At 46.4% G+C, this 21,257-nt stretch overlaps 1 protein-coding gene across 6 annotated transcripts in view; it reads right to left on the reverse strand.

Moving 5' to 3' along the window:
- Positions 1-4,086: 4,086 nt before the first annotated feature.
- pcdh19 (protocadherin 19) overlaps positions 4,087-21,257 on the reverse strand; it is a 101,765-nt gene continuing 84,594 nt past the window's right edge. For all 6 annotated transcript variants that reach the window (XM_029726037.1, XM_029726022.1, XM_029726013.1 and 3 more), the window contains exon 5: positions 4,087-4,744. In XM_029726037.1, coding sequence (XP_029581897.1) covers positions 4,155-4,744 — 590 coding nt within the window. In that variant the 3' untranslated portion in view covers positions 4,087-4,154. The remainder of the gene's footprint in view (positions 4,745-21,257) is intronic.

Consider the following 21,257-nt stretch of genomic DNA (forward strand, 5'->3'; position numbering starts at 1 on the left):
GGTGCAGGTGTGCGATGGGTTGCCAGGACTGGTGGTTAGTAGACCAGTGACATCGAGCGCCGGAGCAGGAAAGTGGGAGTAGACATAAGAGCACACTTGTCTCTGGAGGAAAAATGCAACACTGTTGCATTTACAATATCATGGTTTATTCTCAGATGTGCCAACCCAGACAAATGTACTAAAGCATGACATTGACGATGGGGACTCGGCCCCGATCCTACAACATGCCTATCAGCTGAACCCTGAAAAGAGAGAGTAGCTCCGCACGAGAGGAAAGTTACTGTGGATTCCAAAAAACAAAAAGATTGTAAAAAAATATATATATTTACAAAATAAGTGTGTGTTTTGTCTTATATTTAATTGTTGAAAGCCAGTAGACACCATGTTTTTATATTGGAGGTAACACATTTTTAAGTAGCAAAGCATTTTAATTGATCATGTTGTGAAATGGAAGTTGCTTCTCTTAGCGGTGAGCAAACTTGTTTTAACAAAAATATAGGATATATTTGATGTCTTAAAGTAGAAGGTGTTACAAGTTTTGGTTATTCCATTTGTGTTTCGAGGTTGCACGTTAGCACGTGGGGCATGCCATTTGGTGTCACCTCGGTAGTCAGTATGTGTTACACCTGTGCTGGTTTGTCATCTCGTTAGTGGAAATTTGTTTCTCCTGTGCTGGCCCAGGTGATATTTAAGAGTGGCTGGCCCAGTGCTCCAGTTGTCTTGAGAGATGTGGAGGATAAACACCTTTAGTTGTCTCGCCATATTTGAGTTCTATAAAAACATTCTTTTGTCAGATTTCCTTGATTTAATTTTGCGGCACCTTTTTGGTTTGATTCCTGTCTTTAAGTTTGGTGTAGGTTTTAATTGTGTTTGCCTCTTCTTGGGGAAATTTAGTGGACACTCATGGTGGGTGTCTTTAGATCCCAGTTCTTGATGCTAGTCAATTTTCAGTGGACACCCCCATGAGTGTCTTTCAGAACCCCTCCTAAAACCCCACCTGCTTCATTTTGGTTGTTTTCAGTGAATCTTTGTTAGTTCCCCTTTCTGTTTGAGAGACACATTTTGGTTTTCTTACTGGGGAACGTAACAAAATGCGAGTTAAAATTATTTAATAGCTTTAGTGCATCAAGGCAGCTAATCAATATAGTTCGTAAAGAGAAAATACTGCCAAAATCAGACGTTCCTGGCTGTTAATGTGCATTAGTCACTCACCTAATGTAAAAGGAATGGCAACGCAAGGCTTCACAGGCATCAAAATCTGTTTCATGATATCGAAAGAAGAGCTAGGGAATGTTCAATGCCTCTAAAATGGTATGTATCACCCACTCCTGCAAATGAAAAGGTCTCAGACATTAGAAATAGACACTTTGGCTGGAGCAGTCCCTAAAGACTTCCTTGCTTGGCCAGCTTGAGGTGTAGTTACCGTCCATCACCTGATACTGGAGGCCCTTCCTCATTTATTTGCTCAAATTAGTCAATCGGGAGATCTAAAAATGATGTCACAGAGCACTTATAATGAGAGAGCAGCATCAGCACCTGCCTTGAATCCTAATTGCGACTTGTGAGCGAGCCTGAACAGAAACTGTTCATTTCCATTTTATCATGATAGATTTAATAGTCATCACTCTATGCACCGTCATGCCATTTTCAAGGAAGCCTTTCAGACGATATTCAGATCACATTATAGATTTTAATGAATTATGGCAAGACAAAAGATAATTTAAAAATGGATAATTGCAATATGCTGGGTCGTGGTCATGCTCATTAATTTCCAACAATGCACACACTCTCCTCTCTCTTTCTCTCTTTCTCTCTCATCGTTTCAACATGCATTTATTTCATTATGAGGTATTTGATGGTCATATCAAGGAGTATGTTATCGAAGATGACTTCCTCTCTCATACACTCAGGAAAAACAAGGAAACAAAGTGGAGAACATTTAATAGTTTAATAATAAGCTGCTGTATACATTCAGTGATTATTCCGATGTTCATGTTGCCAAAAGCCATGGGTGAGACAAGCAAAAACATTCAGCTACAAGATCTATTTCATTGTATGTAATTTTGTCCTTTTTTCATTTACAATTTTCCATGTTGTACATAGTTTAACTGTAAAGCAACTGAAAACCGCATTGCTGATTTGCAAGATGGTTCTTCGAAGACCTTCATTTCCTTTAAACATACGATTCCACCAAATCTGTTTGGTCATGACTGAAAGGTTTGTCTTGCTGTTCTTAAATATATTTTCAGACTCAATTCAAAGGAGATGATACATGATGACACAGCAGTTGAGCAAAGCTAGTCTGTATACCTTCATCCTTAGTCTCTTACTTGAAGTGTTGACAGGGCCGATTCTCTGGTTCATATCACTAAGGCCAGTTCTGAGGTGAGGAACTAAATGGGAACCTTAGTCCAAAAACAGACACAGAAATAGGTGGAATTATCTCACTAGCTTAAAAAACTAGCTTAACCATCTTCTTCTTACTTAAATATTAAGATTAAGCAATCTTTACGGTTTTGTTTGCTTCTTTTTTGGTTTATTTTGCTATCTCACTCTAAGCTCATTGAACTGACACACTACTATTGGTGCTGAAATTGCAATATTTTTTGTATTTTTACATTTTCTATTTGTCCACACAGAAACTTGATGGCACAAGAACTGACCAATAAGAAACTCTTTACAACAAGGTAGACTGCAAGTCAACAGTTGCCAGGGGTAACACAGTAAACAAAAACAAAAAACCAAGTTCATTTTGAAAAATAATCATAATCATAAAAAAAATGCCAAATAAACAAAAGCCAGTTAATATCATGTATAACTTACTGATAAAATAACTACACAGAATTAAATATTCTCATTATACATTTTTAAATTATTTATAAAATATATTTTGGCATGTTTTTTTGTTTTTGTTTGTGTAACAACGCTACTGTAGCTTCAGTTGAACACCAATGTTTATTTTGAATTTTTTTACTCTTGAAACAAAACATTAAAGGGATTGTCACATAACAACAGGTTATTAAAAATGATAATAGTAAACCCTATACAGAGTTTCACATAGCAAGACGTGAGTGACGATCCCTTCTATCCTAGCCCCATAGTCAAAAGTCAGAAAAAGTACAAGACCAGAGCACAAAGTTCTAATTGTGCTCCACTGGCTACAATCAAGAATGGGCACAGGAGATTTCAAAAGCAATAAGTATTTTTTTATCTTCCTCATAGCTCAGTCGAAAGTCTGTCCCACTTCCCAGTGTTGGGAGTGCCTGGGCAGATAGCAAGAGTTCATTAAGCTCCATCAGTGATAAACCATAAATACTGTGCAGACCTCACAGTCTGGTGACACTGGGATGTCCTCCAGTGGGGGAGGGGGAGGGGGAGGGGGGGTGTATACAGAGAATACGGATTCTCTTATCAGACCGAGAAGAAAATGAGACTGGGAATGTGTTCTTCCCTTCTCTGTCTTCACTACTGAGCACTGTTCAAGATGCACATAGAGGCAATGGTTCACAGAAGAAGAATCATGTGCATGTCTGTCTGTCGCCGTCTGTTGCACTGTGGGAAGCTTTACAAAGGAAACGAGGAGTCCATTTGGCAGCCGAGACAAAACCAAAGAAGGCAATCTCAGTTAGTGATGCAAAAACAGTCAAAAGGCATAAAGTTCTGTACTTTTTTATCCGCCACCGTAGGTGTCAGGTCCTCATAAATCTGAACAGGGGAGAGGCAGAATCCGGCCGAAGGGGCAAGTCACACAGTCAACAGCAACCTGCCTGTCCACTGGCTGCAGAAAACGAACGGAAAAGCAAACAAGAAAAGTACTGCGACTACAACAAAGCCACATCCACGGCCTTCACTTTTCTGGAGGAACACAACATGAAGCTCAGCATTTTCCAGTAATATTCCACATCTGGGCTTTGTCCTTGGTACTGTATACTACGCTCAAGTTGTGTCTTTCTCTCTCTCTCTTTATTTCTTTCTCTCTTTCTTTCTTTCATCGGCTTGACTTTCTCCTGCGTACACACAGCTATGGCGGAGTATGTGTATATATATATATATATATATATATATATATATACGTGTTTGTTTACACTGTGTGTGTGTGTGTGTGTGTGTGTGTGTGTGTGTGTGTGTGTGTGAGTAGGCTCCCCTGAGGCCCGTTAGAGCACAATGTCCTTCAGGCGCTTGCTGCTGGGAGACTCCTTCTCAAGATGGCTGCCGTCGTGGAGGAGAGTGTTGATCTCCCGGACGGCCGGCTCGCTGTCCTTCCCCTCGGGCTGCCGCAGCATGCTGTGGTTGGCAATGCGCTCCGCGCCACGGCACCTGAGCGTGTTGTAGCCGGATGGCACCTTGGCCAGCGGGCTCTTCAGGTGCACAGGGGAGGTGATGGGACTGGCTGCTTCGCGCCCGTTGCCCGCCTCGCGCACGGCGCCGCCGTTGGCCTTGGGGCTGCACACCTGAGACTCCATCATTGTCCGCTTGTTGCCCTTTAGCTCGCCCCGCTCGGGGTCTTCTGGGCCATCCTTGCCGAAGGTGGCAAAAGTCCTTTTGATGGTGCCGGTGCCACAGTCCTCGTAGTGGGGCACATCCACGGTGGTGGCCTCAATAGACAGGGCGATGACGTTGTTACGTGGGTGGCCATGCTCAGGCGACTTGCCGCGGGCCGGACCAGGCACACGGGGCATCCAGCAGCGGTCCGAATGGCCCAGGATACGACACTCTTCCTGGCAGTGGAAGCCTTCGCTGGGGTCTGCAGAGAGAGGGAAGAAGGGGGAGGGTGAAATAATAGGGAATAGTTAGATTTGTCTGTTGAATTGGCCTATTTGCCAGGACATTAACTCATTTTGCTTTCATGGATTTCACCATGCTTTCACCATTTCATCATATTTTATTTAGCTACATGTCAGAGACTTTTAAAAAATGAAGCAAAGTTTGTTGGAACCCAAACAGCCCCAGTTATATTTTCTGTGGGTAATTTCTCTCTCATGTCTGGTGTTTCTGCCGTTTACACAAGACTACAAGACTTGCCGTTACTTCCAGACGAATAGAGATCTGCAAGTTTGAGGCACTTCTAATGCGTCAATTAAAGGACGTATTGTTAAATCAAAGTCCATTTCCAGCTCATGCATAATTGGGTTTTCTGTAGCAACACTTGATGAAAGCCAGGGTTTAAATATTACCACTAAGAGACACCAGCTGCGTTGCCATATCGCTGCCTAGTTCATCTAGCTCAGTCTGTCATCTGGCGCTGAGTTATAAATATCTAATGATGTTTTAATGCTGACAAAAAGTCTGTATTACTACATATCCTTTGTGTCGGAGGGAAGGGCTTTCAGGACGATGTTTGTATCATTAGAATAACAACAAAAAGAGCCAAGCACTCTTGTCTGGAACTGAAGAGCTGTCATCCTCTTCTCTGCCTTTGTTATCTAAGTAAGAACTGTATTTAGGATTTTTATCCATAGGCCAGTCGAGTGAGTACTTGATGCTGAGGCCTTTGAATCCATACATATTTGATTATTGGCCATCTGGACTGATAACCTAACAAGGGCACATTCAAGATGCCCTCGTGTTTACGAATACCATCAAAGAGTGTTAGCCTCTCACCAAATCACACCCACTCACAAAGCAGGCAAATAATGGCTTTATACAGACATATTGAACACATGTCAAGGGCAAGTGTTGTCATGAGAATCAAAGGATGTCACATTTGTGAAAAAGACTGAACATAACATGAATAATATCTACAGTATACTGTAGCTACCATGTTACAAGCCAAATAGACAGTCATATACCTTAACCATTCATCCTCCCGATTGGTACTCGCCTCCTAGGGGCAAGGGGCCCTCCTCCCACAAGAGAGGCCCAAGGTGACAGGAAGGGATTGTGGGATGGAATTGCCATCGACCCTCAGCACGCCACACGTTTAGATTTGGCACTCGCAGCTTGACAGATCACCTAATTAAAATCACTAATTATCTGTTTTCTTCCCCTCTTTTCTGCACTCTGAGGGGCACCTCTGCTTTGGGCGTGCCAATCTATATTTAAAGATTGCCTTCCAGGGACAAGGCTGCCGAAGCTGTCTCCCTCATAAACTGTGATCTGATGAGACTGACATGACTGAATGACTGGCTGGGTTAGTGGGCCATTTAAACCATGCTATGGCTGATCTCAGTATAGGATTATGGGGGTCGTTCATGGCCAGGGACACTAGAGCTCAAGAGGCCAAGCGGGTAGCCAGGACCATGGGTGACCAACGTCAATTCCATCATGAATGTTTCATGGGAGAGCTGTGCTAAAGGTTTACCTTGAGCTTTGCTGTGTGTGTCTGTAGGTTTGTGTACCCTGACACATATTGACTGTGTCTGCGTACTCTGGCCACACCCTCCCCCACTCCCTTCCTCTCTTCACACGCACATCCATACCCGCTCCCGCCCACACACTCCGATGTGCACAGGGGAAAATTGTGAAATTAAAAAGGAATAGAAAATAAAGCTCGGGATCGACTGGTGGCTCAAGTGGCCAAAGTTTTGTCTGTAATTACCAGGGCCTGTGAACACACTCAAGTCCACATCTTGAAAGGGGCTTTTCATCACCAATAGTCAATGTTATCACCATGGCAACAAGGGGTTGAGCTTTACCATTATCCATACTGCTCGCGGCAGAGACTGGTTATAGAACACCTGGCATCAAGAGACTGGTTATAGAGCACCTGATATCAATAGATTGGTTATACGACACCTGGCATCAAGAGACTGGTTATCGAACACCTGGCATCAAGAGACTAGTTATAGAACACCTGGTATATTGCACAATCCCAATCTCCCCTTCAAAACTTCTGCTCTCTTATGAGGCTATTCCTTCTTTTCCAAGGGACTTGGATTGATAGATTTGAAACTTGTTTTCACGCAGCCTGACTGAATGGTCTCAGGACACAAAGAAGACATATTCAAACACTACGCTTTCTACTGAGCCGTCCATGCAACAGCAGTGAATAAACCCCTTTTCTCACCCTCTTCCTTTAGGGGGATCTCCGGAGAGAGAGCGGTTCTGTTGTAACTCACATCGTTCTGAAAGCCTGAGCGCCATCAACAGAACATTCACATCCTGCCTCTGCTTAGAGACTCACCACACAAGCAGATGTCGTTGTCAAAGGTCCCCTAGAAGACGACAGAACAACATTGAAAAGAAAGAAAAAGAAAGGAGAGCGACGGGCCATCGGTCGACCCCTGACAAAGCCCAATCTCTTAATGGGAAAAATCGAAAGAAGCTAAATCTAGCAATTAAAAGCTCTTTATAGCTCTGCCGAGGTCTGAAACACCACAAGCCAAGAGGAAGACCAAGAAGGAGGCATCCTCCTGCTGTGAATGCCTATTGAAAGTCATCAGGAAAATAAGCTTGCTAATCAGTTACGGGAAAAAGACTTAAAGTACAGAGCAGTTCTATATCAGTAGGAACATTTCCTAACTAGGATTTAATACCTATTAATTACTGAGGGCACTCCATCGGGAGCCAGAAGCTCGCCTGTGTTTTTCAGTCATTCCAGATTTGAAATAGAAATTGAGTTAAATGGAGAGAAGGGGAAAATAACAAAATCACAAGGATCCAAGTCCCTCAGCACTGCTGACAAATCGGAAATGTTGTGCTTTTAATTCCGAATTGGGAGTTACAAAAAGTATCAAAGGCTTTGGGGAGCACTTTAAATATGTATGTCCTTATGCACACGTCGCACGGTGTTGGCGATTAATAAATATTACCACTTCAAATTCAAAAGCCGTAATTTCCTGATAGATATCGTCTGTGTTTTACCTGGAATAACATCAGTTTACATCAGCATGAAGAAGAGAGCCCACCTGTTCCCCCTCACTCCAGCATCCTCGGCTGTATTCATGCACTAGTAGCCTCGCTCATTCAACCGCCTCACTTCCTGTCCCCATCCTCATTCACGGGAAGGAGTTAAAACCTTAGGTCTCGACAGATAGGAAGTCAGCAGGTGGCTCTATGAGCCTTGCACAGCCATCCCTCAGTTTACCGTTGCTAGTGGGCTTTAACGATCCTCCCTAGTCGCACACCAGGAGGGGCTATTTGTTTGTGGCTAATGTAGCAAAAGTGAGAGAATCATCTGAATCGGTGAATGGCTAAGGATGAAATATCCTAACAATGAACACATAAGGGAAGTATTTTTATCATATGGAGAAAAGACTCTACCCCCTAAACTCGTCCTGTTTGGCAGGGTAATGTGGTCTCACTTGAAAAACAAACACTGTTTTCCCTCCAAAAAGTTCAACAAGAGATCCTCCAGGTTCAAAACAGTGATGTAATCCTACAACATGAGGGGGAGGAAGGCAGAGTAATGTCCTAACTAGAAAGCCAGTGGTGACTTGATGCAAACCCAGATTCTGGAGACTATGCACACTCTGTTTCCATTGGAGGGCTTAATTGCGGCCATAGGGCTGTGAGATCCTCTGTATGACACCATTCAGTCAGTTTGGGTTTGCTGAACGATGAGCCCTAAAAAGAATTTAGAGCAGTAAGAGTCTATAAAAAGTAGTATTAGAAAAAGGTGGATGAGGATATATGCTTCAAGATAATTGGATATACTAATAGTCTCCCTATGGGTAAGACCACTTTATTTAGCAATGATTAGAGCAATTTTTAATGATTACAATAACCCAATAATATCGTAGCAACACTTTATGCTGACCCAAAATAAAGGAAATCGTCAGACAATATCATGTCCAAATCATTCATCAGACGCTACTCTGGCAAACTCAGAATTTGGGGATATTTTCAACTTTTAATTTATTTCGCCCTCAAAAAGCTTTACTTTCTACTGTCAGTCTGTGGTTGTTGTTTCACCCCCATGCCATCTTTGATATTGCTGTCTGTGTCCAATTGCTGAAACAATGCATTTGAAGATTATCTTTGCGAGAGGACAAAATAATAGTCTCTGAGAGAGCGAATGAGCAAACCGCCAAGGTTGCCATTTTGTTTTGTCTCTTTCACTTCGCTGCATGAGTGGTGCTGGTTGTGGCTGACTGGTATGAAATGAGAATGAAATCAACAGAGCAGTTATCCACCCGTTGACCCCTTTAAGGACAAGGCTGGTGGCGGGCCAGCTCTCCTCCTCCATGTCTGTCTGTCTGTCTGTCTGTCTGTCTGTCTGTCTGTCTGTCTGTCTGTCTGTCTGTCTGTCTGTCTGTCTGTCTGTCTGTCTGTCTGTCTGTCTGTGTGACATTACTCCTCATGCAGCACAAACCAAGCCCCTGCGTTCCTGCACTCGAAGTGCCAGTCCCTATCTGTGACAGTGGAATTGCTGTTTTCTAATTGCTCTCCATATTAATTTTCCATTCTACCAGCCACACACTAAATTATCAAGATTACATCTAAATTGTTGCCGCAGCCTCTCAATGCTCAACCGCTAAAGCAGAAGCTCCCTCAGCAGACAAATTAGAGAGAGGAATTTCAGAAACAGGGAACTAGTGGAATTGAGTGTCTGTGTGGTTGGTTGATGCTGGAGCTGAATTTGAATTCTCAGGCAACCCTGGACTGTGCGGAAGAAAACGGAAGAAACGGAAGAAAACGGTACCCCAATGAGCACAACCCTGATTAACTTGGTCGTGGCTTACCTAGACACAGTAGGTCAGGGCCTTTACAGGTTTGTCTGCTTTAGCTAGTGCTAGGGCTATCGCTATCTGGTCTGCTTTAGCTAGTCCTAGGGCTATCGCTATCTGGGCTGCTTTAGCTAGTCCTAGGGCTATCGCTATCTGGTCTGCTTTAGCTAGTCCTAGGGCTAACGCTATCTGGGCTGCTTTAGCTAGTCCTAGGGCTAACGCCATCTGGTCTGCTTTAGCTAGTCCTAGGGCTATCGCTATCTGGTCTGCTTTAGCTAGTGCTAGGGCTAACGCTATCTGGTCTGCTTTAGCTAGTGCTAGGGCTATCGCTATCTGGTCTGCTTTAGCTAGTGCTAGGGCTAACGCTATCTGGTCTGCTTTAGCTAGTGCTAGGGCTAACTCTATTTTCCATCCTATCACTGGGCTTGAGCGGGGCCTGCCAGTGAGGCAGCCTCCCCCACTACTACCCACCAGGGAGTCCAAGCGCTGCTGTCAACCCAGCCAGCCAATTCAGTCGGCCGGTGCCATTAATCAGCCGCGAGCCCTGGCTCTTGCAGGAGCGCAAGATGGAGTGTGATGGTCTTGTTTTTACAAACAGTGGAGGGGCACCCTTACCCGCCGCACAAGCCCATCATTCTCCCAGCATCGTCACAGAAGCCGAGGCCTATCCCTCCACTCATTCCTCTCCCTCCACTGCCTCCAACTCCCAACAGCATCTGGTTCACTCTACTCCGTCCTCCTCCTCCTTTTCCCATCCATGAGTCTCTCCTCCCCATGCTCTGTTTTCCCTCCTTCCTCTCTCCTCCTTCCTCTCCTCATCTCTTGTCTCCTCTCTTGTCTCACATACAGCACATCGCTTTTATTAAATCTTCCCTTATTCCCAAAAATCGCTCCTTTTTTGTTATCTGTATCTGACCCCTCCAGACTTCCTCTTCCTCTCATCCTCTTTTCCATCAGTCAGATTATTAATTATGGAGGAAATTAGAGTCGCTGGGAAGCCATGTTAAGACTGTCGTACGGATTGGGAACCATGAGAGCGGGGTTTCATGCAGCCCTAGCTGGTTCCATTTTGGAGCATTAGTACCAGTCAATTTATCAAGGAAGTGATTTGCTACCTAGTCTGCCGAGCAGACGGGTAAGTGTGTCTGACAGGCCAGTCTCTTCCGTGAAGGCCCCGGGTGCGGCTTGTCGGCGGCTAACGCAAGCTGACAGGTTAACTTATATCTCCGGTCAACACCAACAACCACCACCACGGCCGTTGCCTATTTCTTTTACAAGTAGTGTTTTCATTAATTATTTTGAAAGCCAAATTCATGCCAAATTCCAGAAGAGCATTTTTCCTCCAACCATCCCCTGCCTCCTCTCCCCTCTTTCCTCCATTTTCCCCCTCCCTTTTCATTCTGCTGCTCCATCAACCCGCGGCGCGTGTGCATTCCATCACAGGTTCCCCCTGTTTTAAAGAATGAATCTCCAAACCGGTGTTGACAAACAATGCAGTGGCTTCTAAATTGGTACAAACAGCATCTGTTTAACAGCTGTGTAACTGCGGTGGGGAGAAGAGAAGAGAGAGGGAAAAAAAGCAAAAGCATTTGCTGTTTTTATAAATCACTTTGTCATCACTGCCTACTGCACTGTTTTGTTCAAAGGCAGAAGCGGCGAGCCAATGGACTGCTTGATATAGTGGTAACGAGCACGAGCTCATTGTCATGATGACATACGCGCGGTGGGCTGGTGGGCTGGTTTTTCCACGCGGCCTGTCTGGCGACTAATTCGAATTTGCTGGGAGGCACATTTCCACACCCTATCATACAGTGTTTTATATATACCCCCGGAGCCAGCAATGGCATTTTTTGTACAGGCTTCTGTGACCTCTAGTTGCCATTGATGGTTATATCTCCTACACTCTTAGAAATGTCTTTTTCTAAAAGGGTTCTTTGGCTGTCCCCATAGGAGAACCCTTTGAAGAAACCTTTTGGTTCCAGGTAGAATCCTATTGGGTTCCATGTAGAACCCTTTCCACAGAGGGTTTTACATGGAACACAAAAGAGTTCAACCTGGAACCAAAAAGGGTTCTCCTATGGGGACAGCCAAAGAACCATTTTAGAACCCTTTTTTCTAAGAGTGTAGGAGACATAACCATCAATGGCAACTAGAGGTCACAGAAGCCTGTACAAAAAATGCCATCGCTGGCTCCGGGGGCTTAGCCTTTACTGGGAACGTGGCGATAGAGGGAGATAGGGGACACTCAGAGGGGCAGGTTTGAAAGTGATCATGACTGATCTGGTGTGATGTAGGCGAGTTGGATCAGTACGTTGTAATAATGAATGCGATGGGGGGGGGGGGGGGGGGGGGGTTAATACGTTACGTGAGCTGCCCGGGGCGCTGATTCGACGACAGCCCATCTCGACTGGATCTTAAACAGGCGTACATGCAAGATGAGTTGAGCTGGGCTGAACCAGGACAAACCGGGCTAAGAGGGTAGTGTAGGACTCCACACACACACATAGCCAGGTCAGGCCAACCTATCAGAGCCTTAACTGTATAGCATCATGGGCGACCGGCTCATCAGATGCAGAAAAAGCCATTGTAGTGGTGCTCACCCACTAAAGTTGGCCTCCTAATGGCAGACCCTCAGATTAACCTGGCTCACTGCAGGCCCACAACAACAGTGGCACGCACCCCCAGAACACAAATGTCCTCTCCATAATGGCATCGGCAGCGGAAGGAAGGACATCTTTAAATACACTGTATCAAATGGCGTGTATCTGCTGTGTTTAAGCTTGACCGAGCTAGCGAGCTAATTTGCTTTGGCAAAAACCCTTGAGTCTGAGAGAGGGAGCGAGGGGGGACAAACGCAGACAGTAAATTACATCTGTGGTGGGGAGACAAAGAAGAGCTGGGCTTTTGGGGTTGAGGGATGGAGAGGGAAGAGTAGGGTGAGGCAGGAGGATGTTAACCGATTGGCAGTGTAGGCAGGATAAAATGATCTGTGAGAAAAGAACAGGAAAAGCTGAGGTCCTGAGGTTTTCTACTCATCTCCAGGGAAACAGTCTTACCTAAGGAGACACTTATTGGACAGTTCTCAAATGAGTGTATTTGTGGAGTTTGTAGAACCAGAGTTGGAATATATTAGAATAGTATTTTCAGGAATGCTATTGTCACAAAGGACAACGTCGATGTGTAACATGCTGCACATGCTACTTAACACTACTATATTATTGAGATGATTTCAGTATTGCAATACACGTTCATGCCCTAGCACAATCTAACACATGACCAAATAATGTTGAGGGGAATGGATGTGCGATTGGGCATTGACAGACAACATATTCCAATATACCTCAGGTCAATGCACTTCACACATAGCAACTCCACTCTCACCCTAGTGCTACCATAAACCAACCCGTACATTTTGTATTTTATTGTGTGGTGTTTTATTCGCTCAGGAAACCCAACACAATAGCTCAGTACCCATCAGACCATGAACCCACCTGGACATCCGGCAGCCTGAGCTCAACAAATCAATGTGTCTTTCTCTAAACAGCTGGGCCCAGCACACCGAGGCATAGAATACACTAACATCTCCAGACTCCTTGGCTTCATCCCAAATGGCACCCTTTTCCATATAAAGTGCACTACTTTTGACCAGAGCTCTATGGCTCCGCTTATGGGCCCTGGTCAAACGTCGTGCACTAAATAGGGAGTAGGGCGCAATTTAGGACGCATCCCATCTCCGTCTCTTCCCAGCGAGACTCGGCACTGCTTGAACAGAGGCCCCTTACATAATTAATGTAATGTGCCATCTCATTCAGTCATGTTCACTCTGTGTCAGCCGGGACTATGTGTTTTATATTCCGTTTTATCTCTCAGCAGAAAGACACATGAGCATTCACTCTCTCTCTCTCTCTCTCTCTCTCTCTCACACACTCTTCCTGTATCTCTCTTTCTTTCTCCTGTTATTATTTCTTACATTGTCTCCATATCTTTCCACATCCCTTTTTTCCTGCTCACTTGAACAATCTATGGAAGTAGGACAACGTGGGGGGCTGCCGAGTGTGCTGGGCTGATTTGGCTGTGCATGCAGAAAACACTGCTAAGCAGGAATGGCCCCCTGGGGAGAGGCTAGTGGTCCAGTAGAGAGGCTTGATAAGAGAGAGACCTAGTCAGCCAGCTCTGCCTGGCGCGGGTCAACCTAACTTTCACAGCACCGGTTCAATGGACCAACCCCTAGCCAAGGTAAAGTCCTGGGGAATTTTTATGAGAGGAAAACAGAAGGAAAAAGAAACAATTACCATAGTCGCCGCGGCAACGGCAGCAGCAGTCCCTGCCATCCCCCACACCTTAGTATTACATACAGACACATTGAGGCTAATGTTGCACAGGGGCTTGTTGTGATTTTCTCCAGCCACAAAAGGCCATTTTTGTTTGGTGTCTGCAGAACTGCTGTTTCTATCCAAGGGTCTCCATTATTCATAGCTGAGAAGGGCCTCGCTGTGATGGCACATAATAGCACTGAGCCAATGGCAACACCACTCAGTATCTTCTATCATTTCTCTAGTCACTGCCACTACAGCATAGAGGGGTCTCTACCATTTCTCTAGCCACTGCCACTACAGTGGAGAGGGAGTCTACCATTTCTCTAGCCACTGCCATTACAGCGGAGAGGGGTCTCTACCATTTCTCTAGCCACTGCCACTACAGCAGAGAGGGAGTCTACTATTTCTCTAGCCACTACAGTGGAGAGGGGGGTCTCTACCATTTCTCTAGTCACTGCCACTACAGCATAGAGGGGTCTCTACCATTTCTCTAGCCACTGCCACTACAGCCGAGAGGGGGTCTCTAACATTTCTCTAGTCACTACAGCAGAGAGGGGGTCTCTAACATTTCTCTAGTCACTACAGTGGAGAGGGGGTCTCTAACATTTCTCTAGAAACTACAGCGGAGAGGGGGTCTCTAACATTTCTCGAGCCACTACAGTGGAGAGGGGGTCTCTAACATTTCTCTAGTCACTGCCACTACAGCTGAGAGGGGTCTCTAACATTTCTCTAGCCATTACAGCATAGAGGGGTCTCTACCATTTCTCTATCCACTGCCACTACAGCTGAGAGTGGGTCTCTAACATTTCTCTAGTCACTACAGTGGAGAGGGGGTCTCTAACATTTCTCTAGCCACTACAGTGGAGAGGGGGTCTCTGACATTTCTCTAGTCACTACAGTGGAGAGGGGGTCTCTAACATTTCTCTAGCCACTACAGTGGAGAGGGGGTCTCTAACATTTCTCTAGCCACTACAGCGGAGAGGGGGTCTCTAACATTTCTCTAGCCACTACAGTGGAGAGGGGGTCTCTAACATTTCTCTAGCCACTACAGCGGAGAGGGGGTCTCTAACATTTCTCTAGTCACTACAGTGGAGAGGGGGTCTCTAACATTTCTCTAGCCACAGCCACTATAGCATAGAGGGGTCTCTACCATTTCTCTAGCCACTGCCACTACAGCGGAGATGGAGTCTCTAACATTTCTCTAACCACTACAGCAGAGAGGGAGTCTCTAACATTTCTCTAGCCACTACAGTGGAGAGGGGGTCTCTAACATGTCTCTAGCCACTACAGTGGAGAGGTGGTCTCTAACATTTCTCTAGCCACTACAGCGGAGAGGGTGTCTCTAACATTTCTCTAGTCACTACAGTGGAGAGGGGGTCTCTAACATTTCTCTAGTCACTACAGTGGAGAGGGGGTCTCTAACATTTCTCTAGCCACTACAGTGGAGAGGGGGTCTCTAACATTTCTCTAGTCACTACAGCAGAGAGGGGGTCTCTAACATTTCTCTAGTCACTACAGCGGAGAGGGGGTCTCTAACATTTCTCTAGTCACTGCCACTACAGCATAGAGGGGTCTCTACCATTTCTCTAGCCACTGCCACTACAGCGGAGAGGGAGTCTCTAACATGTCTCTAGCCACTACAGCGGAGAGGGGGGTCTCTAACATTTCTCTAGTCACTACAGCGGAGAGGGGGTCTCTAACATTTCTCTAGTCACTACAGCGGAGAGGGGGTCTCTAACATTTCTCTAGTCACTACAGCGGAGAGGGGGTCTCTAACATTTCTCTAGCCACTACAGTGGAGAGTGGGTCTCTGATATTTCTCTAGTCACTACAGTGGAGAGGGGGTCTCTACCATTTCTCTAGCCACAGCCACTACAGCATAGAGGGGTCTCTACCATTTCTCTAGCCACTGCCACTACAGCAGAGATGGAGTCTCTAACATTTCTCTAGTCACTACAGCGGAGAGGGGGTCTCTAACATTTCTCTAGTCACTACAGCGGAGAGGGGGTCTCTAACATTTCTCTAGTCACTACAGCGGAGAGGGGGTCTCTAACATTTCTCTAGTCACTACAGCGGAGAGGGGGTCTCTAACATTTCTCTAGTCACTACAGTGGAGAGGGGGTCTCTAACATTTCTCTAGTCACTACAGCGGAGAGGGTGTCTCTAACATTTCTCTAGTCACTGCAGTGGAGAGGGGGTCTCTAACATTTCTCGTGCCACTGCCATTACAGCGGAGAGGGGTCTCTACCATTTCTCTAGCCACTGCCACTACAGCATAGAGGGGTCTCTACCATTTCTCTAGCCACTGCCACTACAGTGGAGAGGGAGTCTCTAACATGTCTCTAGCCACTACAGCAGAGAGGGGGTCTCTGACAATTCTCTAGTCACTACAGTGGAGAGGGTGTCTCTAACATTTCTCTAGTCACTACAGTGGAGAGGGGGTCTCTAACATTTCTCTAGTCACTACAGTGGAGAGGGGGTCTCTAACATTTCTCTAGCCACTACAGTGGAGAGGGGATCTCTAACATTTCTCTAGTCACTACAGCAGAGAGGGGGTCACTAACATTTCTCTAGTCACTACAGCGGAGAGGGGGTCTCTAACATTTCTCTAGTCACTGCCACTACAGCGAAGAGGGGGTCTCTAACATTTCTCTAGCCACTACAGTGGAGAGTGGGTCTCTGATATTTCTCTAGTCACTACAGTGGAGAGGGGGTCTCTACCATTTCTCTAGCCACAGCCACTACAGCATAGAGGGGTCTCTACCATTTCTCTAGCCACTGCCACTACAGCAGAGATGGAGTCTCTAACATTTCTCTAGTCACTACAGCGGAGAGGGGGTCTCTAACATTTCTCTAGTCACTACAGCGGAAAGGGGGTCTCTAACATTTCTCTAGTCACTACAGTGGAGAGGGGGTCTCTAACATTTCTCTAGTCACTACAGCGGAGAGGGGGTCTCTAACATTTCTCTAGTCACTACAGCGGAGAGGGGGTCTCTACCATTTCTCTAGCCACTGCCATTATAGCGGAGAGGGGTCTCTACCATTTCTCTAGCCACTGCCACTACAGCGGAGAGGGAGTCTCTAACATTTCTCTAGCCACTACAGTGGAGAGGGGGTCTCTAACATTTCTCTAGTCACTACAGTGGAGAGGGAGTCTCTAACATTTCTCTAGTCACTACAGTGGAGAGGGGGTCTCTAACATTTCTCTAGTCACTACAGTGGAGAGGGGGTCTCTAACATTTCTCTAGTCACTACAGTGGAGAGGGGGTCTCTAACATTTCTCTAGTCACTACAGCGGAGAGGGGGTCTCTAACATTTCTCTAGCCACTACAGTGGAGAGGGTGTCTCTAACATTTCTCTAGTCACTACAGTGGAGAGGGGGTCTCTACCATTTCTCTAGCCACTGCCACTACAGCGGAGATGGAGTCTCTAACATTTCTCTAGCCACTACAGCAGAGAGGGAGTCTCTAACATTTCTCTAGTCACTACAGCGGAGAGGGGGTCTCTAACATTTCTCTAGTCACTACAGCGGAGAGAGGGTCTCTAACATTTCTCTAGCCACTACAGTGGAGAGGGGGTCTCTACCATTTCTCTAGCCACTGCCACTACAGCATAGAGGGGTCTCTACCATTTCTCTAGTCACTGCCACTACAGCATAGAGGGGTCTCTACCATTTCTCTAGTCACTACAGCGGAGAGGGGGTCTCTAACATTTCTCTAGTCACTACATCGGAGAGGGGGTCTCTAACATTTCTCTAGCCACAGCCACTATAGCATAGAGGGGTCTCTACCATTTCTCTAGCCACTGCCACTACAGCGGAGATGGAGTCTCTAACATTTCTCTAACCACTACAGCAGAGAGGGAGTCTCTAACATTTCTCTAGCCACTACAGTGGAGAGGGGGTCTCTAACATGTCTCTAGCCACTACAGTGGAGAGGTGGTCTCTAACATTTCTCTAGCCACTACAGCGGAGAGGGTGTCTCTAACATTTCTCTAGTCACTACAGTGGAGAGGGGGTCTCTAACATTTCTCTAGTCACTACAGTGGAGAGGGGGTCTCTAACATTTCTCTAGCCACTACAGTGGAGAGGGGATCTCTAACATTTCTCTAGTCACTACAGCAGAGAGGGGGTCACTAACATTTCTCTAGTCACTACAGCGGAGAGGGGGTCTCTAACATTTCTCTAGTCACTGCCACTACAGCATAGAGGGGTCTCTACCATTTCTCTAGCCACTGCCACTACAGCGGAGAGGGAGTCTCTAACATGTCTCTAGCCACTACAGCGGAGAGGGGGTCTCTAACATTTCTCTAGTCACTACAGCGGAGAGGGGGTCTCTAACATTTCTCTAGTCACTACAGCGGAGAGGGGGTCTCTAACATTTCTCTAGCCACTACAGTGGAGAGTGGGTCTCTGATATTTCTCTAGTCACTACAGTGGAGAGGGGGTCTCTACCATTTCTCTAGCCACAGCCACTACAGCATAGAGGGGTCTCTACCATTTCTCTAGCCACTGCCACTACAGCAGAGATGGAGTCTCTAACATTTCTCTAGTCACTACAGCGGAGAGGGGGTCTCTAACATTTCTCTATTCACTACAGCGGAGAGGGGGTCTCTAACATTTCTCTAGTCACTACAGCGGAGAGGGGGTCTCTAACATTTCTCTAGTCACTACAGCGGAGAGGGGGTCTCTAACATTTCTCTAGTCACTACAGTGGAGAGGGGGTCTCTAACATTTCTCTAGTCACTACAGCGGAGAGGGTGTCTCTAACATTTCTCTAGTCACTGCAGTGGAGAGGGGGTCTCTAACATTTCTCGTGCCACTGCCATTACAGCGGAGAGGGGTCTCTACCATTTCTCTAGCCACTGCCACTACAGCATAGAGGGGTCTCTACCATTTCTCTAGCCACTGCCACTACAGTAGAGAGGGAGTCTCTAACATGTCTCTAGCCACTACAGCAGAGAGGGGGTCTCTGACAATTCTCTAGTCACTACAGTGGAGAGGGTGTCTCTAACATTTCTCTAGTCACTACAGTGGAGAGGGGGTCTCTAACATTTCTCTAGTCACTACAGTGGAGAGGGGGTCTCTAACATTTCTCTAGTCACTACAGCGGAGAGGGAGTCTCTAACATTTCTCTAGTCACTACAGCAGAGAGGGGGTCACTAACATTTCTCTAGTCACTACAGCGGAGAGGGGGGTCTCTAACATTTCTCTAGTCACTGCCACTACAGCATAGAGGGGTCTCTACCATTTCTCTAGCCACTGCCACTACAGTGGAGAGGGAGTCTCTAACATGTCTCTAGCCATTACAGTGGAGAGGGGTCTCTACCATTTCTCTAGCCACTGCCACTACAGCATAGAGGGGGTCTCTAACATTTCTCTAGTCACTACAGCGGAGAGGGGGTCTCTACCATTTCTCTAACCACTGCCATTACAGCATAAAGGGGTCTCTACCATTTCTCTAGCCACTGCCACTACAGCGGAGAGGGAGTCTCTCACATTTCTCTAGCCACTACAGTGGAGAGGGGGTCTCTGACATTTCTCTAGTCACTACAGTGGAGAGGGGGTCTCAAACATTTCTCTAGTCACTACAGCGGAGAGGGGGTCTCTAACATTTCTCTAGCCACTACAGTGGAGAGGGGGTCTCTAACATTTCTCTAGCCACTACAGTGGAGAGGGGGTCTCTAACATTTCTCTAGTCACTGCCACTACAGCATAGAGGGGTCTCTACCATTTCTCTAGCCACTGCCACTACAGCATAGAGGGGGTCTCTAACATTTCTCTAGTCACTACAGCGGAGAGGGGGTCTCTACCATTTCTCTAACCACTGCCATTACAGCATAAAGGGGTCTCTACCATTTCTCTAGCCACTACAGCAGAGAGGGAGTCTCTAACATTTCTCTAGTCACTACAGCGGAGAGGGGGTCTCTAACATTTCTCTAGTCACTACAGCGGAGAGAGGGTCTCTAACATTTCTCTAGCCACTACAGTGGAGAGGGGGTCTCTACCATTTCTCTAGCCACTGCCACTACAGCATAGAGGGGTCTCTACCATTTCTCTAGTCACTGCCACTACAGCATAGAGGGGTCTCTACCATTTCTCTAGTCACTACAGCGGAGAGGGGGTCTCTAACATTTCTCTAGTCACTACATCGGAGAGGGGGTCTCTAACATTTCTCTAGCCACAGCCACTATAGCATAGAGGGGTCTCTACCATTTCTCTAGCCACTGCCACTACAGCGGAGATGGAGTCTCTAACATTTCTCTAACCACTACAGCAGAGAGGGAGTCTCTAACATTTCTCTAGCCACTACAGTGGAGAGGGGGTCTCTAACATGTCTCTAGCCACTACAGTGGAGAGGTGGTCTCTAACATTTCTCTAGCCACTACAGCGGAGAGGGTGTCTCTAACATTTCTCTAGTCACTACAGTGGAGAGGGGGTCTCTAACATTTCTCTAGTCACTACAGTGGAGAGGGGGTCTCTAACATTTCTCTAGCCACTACAGTGGAGAGGGGATCTCTAACATTTCTCTAGTCACTACAGCAGAGAGGGGGTCTCTAACATTTCTCTAGTCACTACAGCGGAGAGGGGGTCTCTAACATTTCTCTAGCCACTGCCACTACAGCATAGAGGGGTCTCTACCATTTCTCTAGCCACTGCCACTACAGCGGAGAGGGAGTCTCTAACATGTCTCTAGCCACTACAGCGGAGAGGGGTCTCTAACATTTCTCTAGTCACTACAGCGGAGAGGGGGTCTCTAACATTTCTCTAGTCACTACAGCGGAGAGGGGGTCTCTAACATTTCTCTAGCCACTACAGTGGAGAGTGGGTCTCTGACATTTCTCTAGTCACTACAGTGGAGAGGGGGTCTCTACCATTTCTCTAGCCACAGCCACTACAGCATAGAGGGGTCTCTACCATTTCTCTAGCCACTGCCACTACAGCAGAGATGGAGTCTCTAACATTTCTCTAGTCACTACAGCGGAGAGGGGGTCTCTAACATTTCTCTAGTCACTACAGCGGAGAGGGGGTCTCTAACATTTCTCTAGTCACTACAGCGGAGAGGGGGTCTCTAACATTTCTCTAGTCACTACAGCGGAGAGGGGGTCTCTAACATTTCTCTAGTCACTACAGTGGAGAGGGGGTCTCTAACATTTCTCTAGTCACTACAGCGGAGAGGGTGTCTCTAACATTTCTCTAGTCACTACAGTGGAGAGGGGGTCTCTAACATTTCTCTAGCCACTGCCATTACAGCGGAGAGGGGTCTCTACCATTTCTCTAGCCACTGCCACTACAGCATAGAGGGGTCTCTACCATTTCTCTAGCCACTGCCAC

Source organism: Salmo trutta, chromosome 3 (assembly GCF_901001165.1).
Source record: "Salmo trutta chromosome 3, fSalTru1.1, whole genome shotgun sequence".
Classification (NCBI taxonomy): domain Eukaryota; kingdom Metazoa; phylum Chordata; class Actinopteri; order Salmoniformes; family Salmonidae; genus Salmo; species Salmo trutta.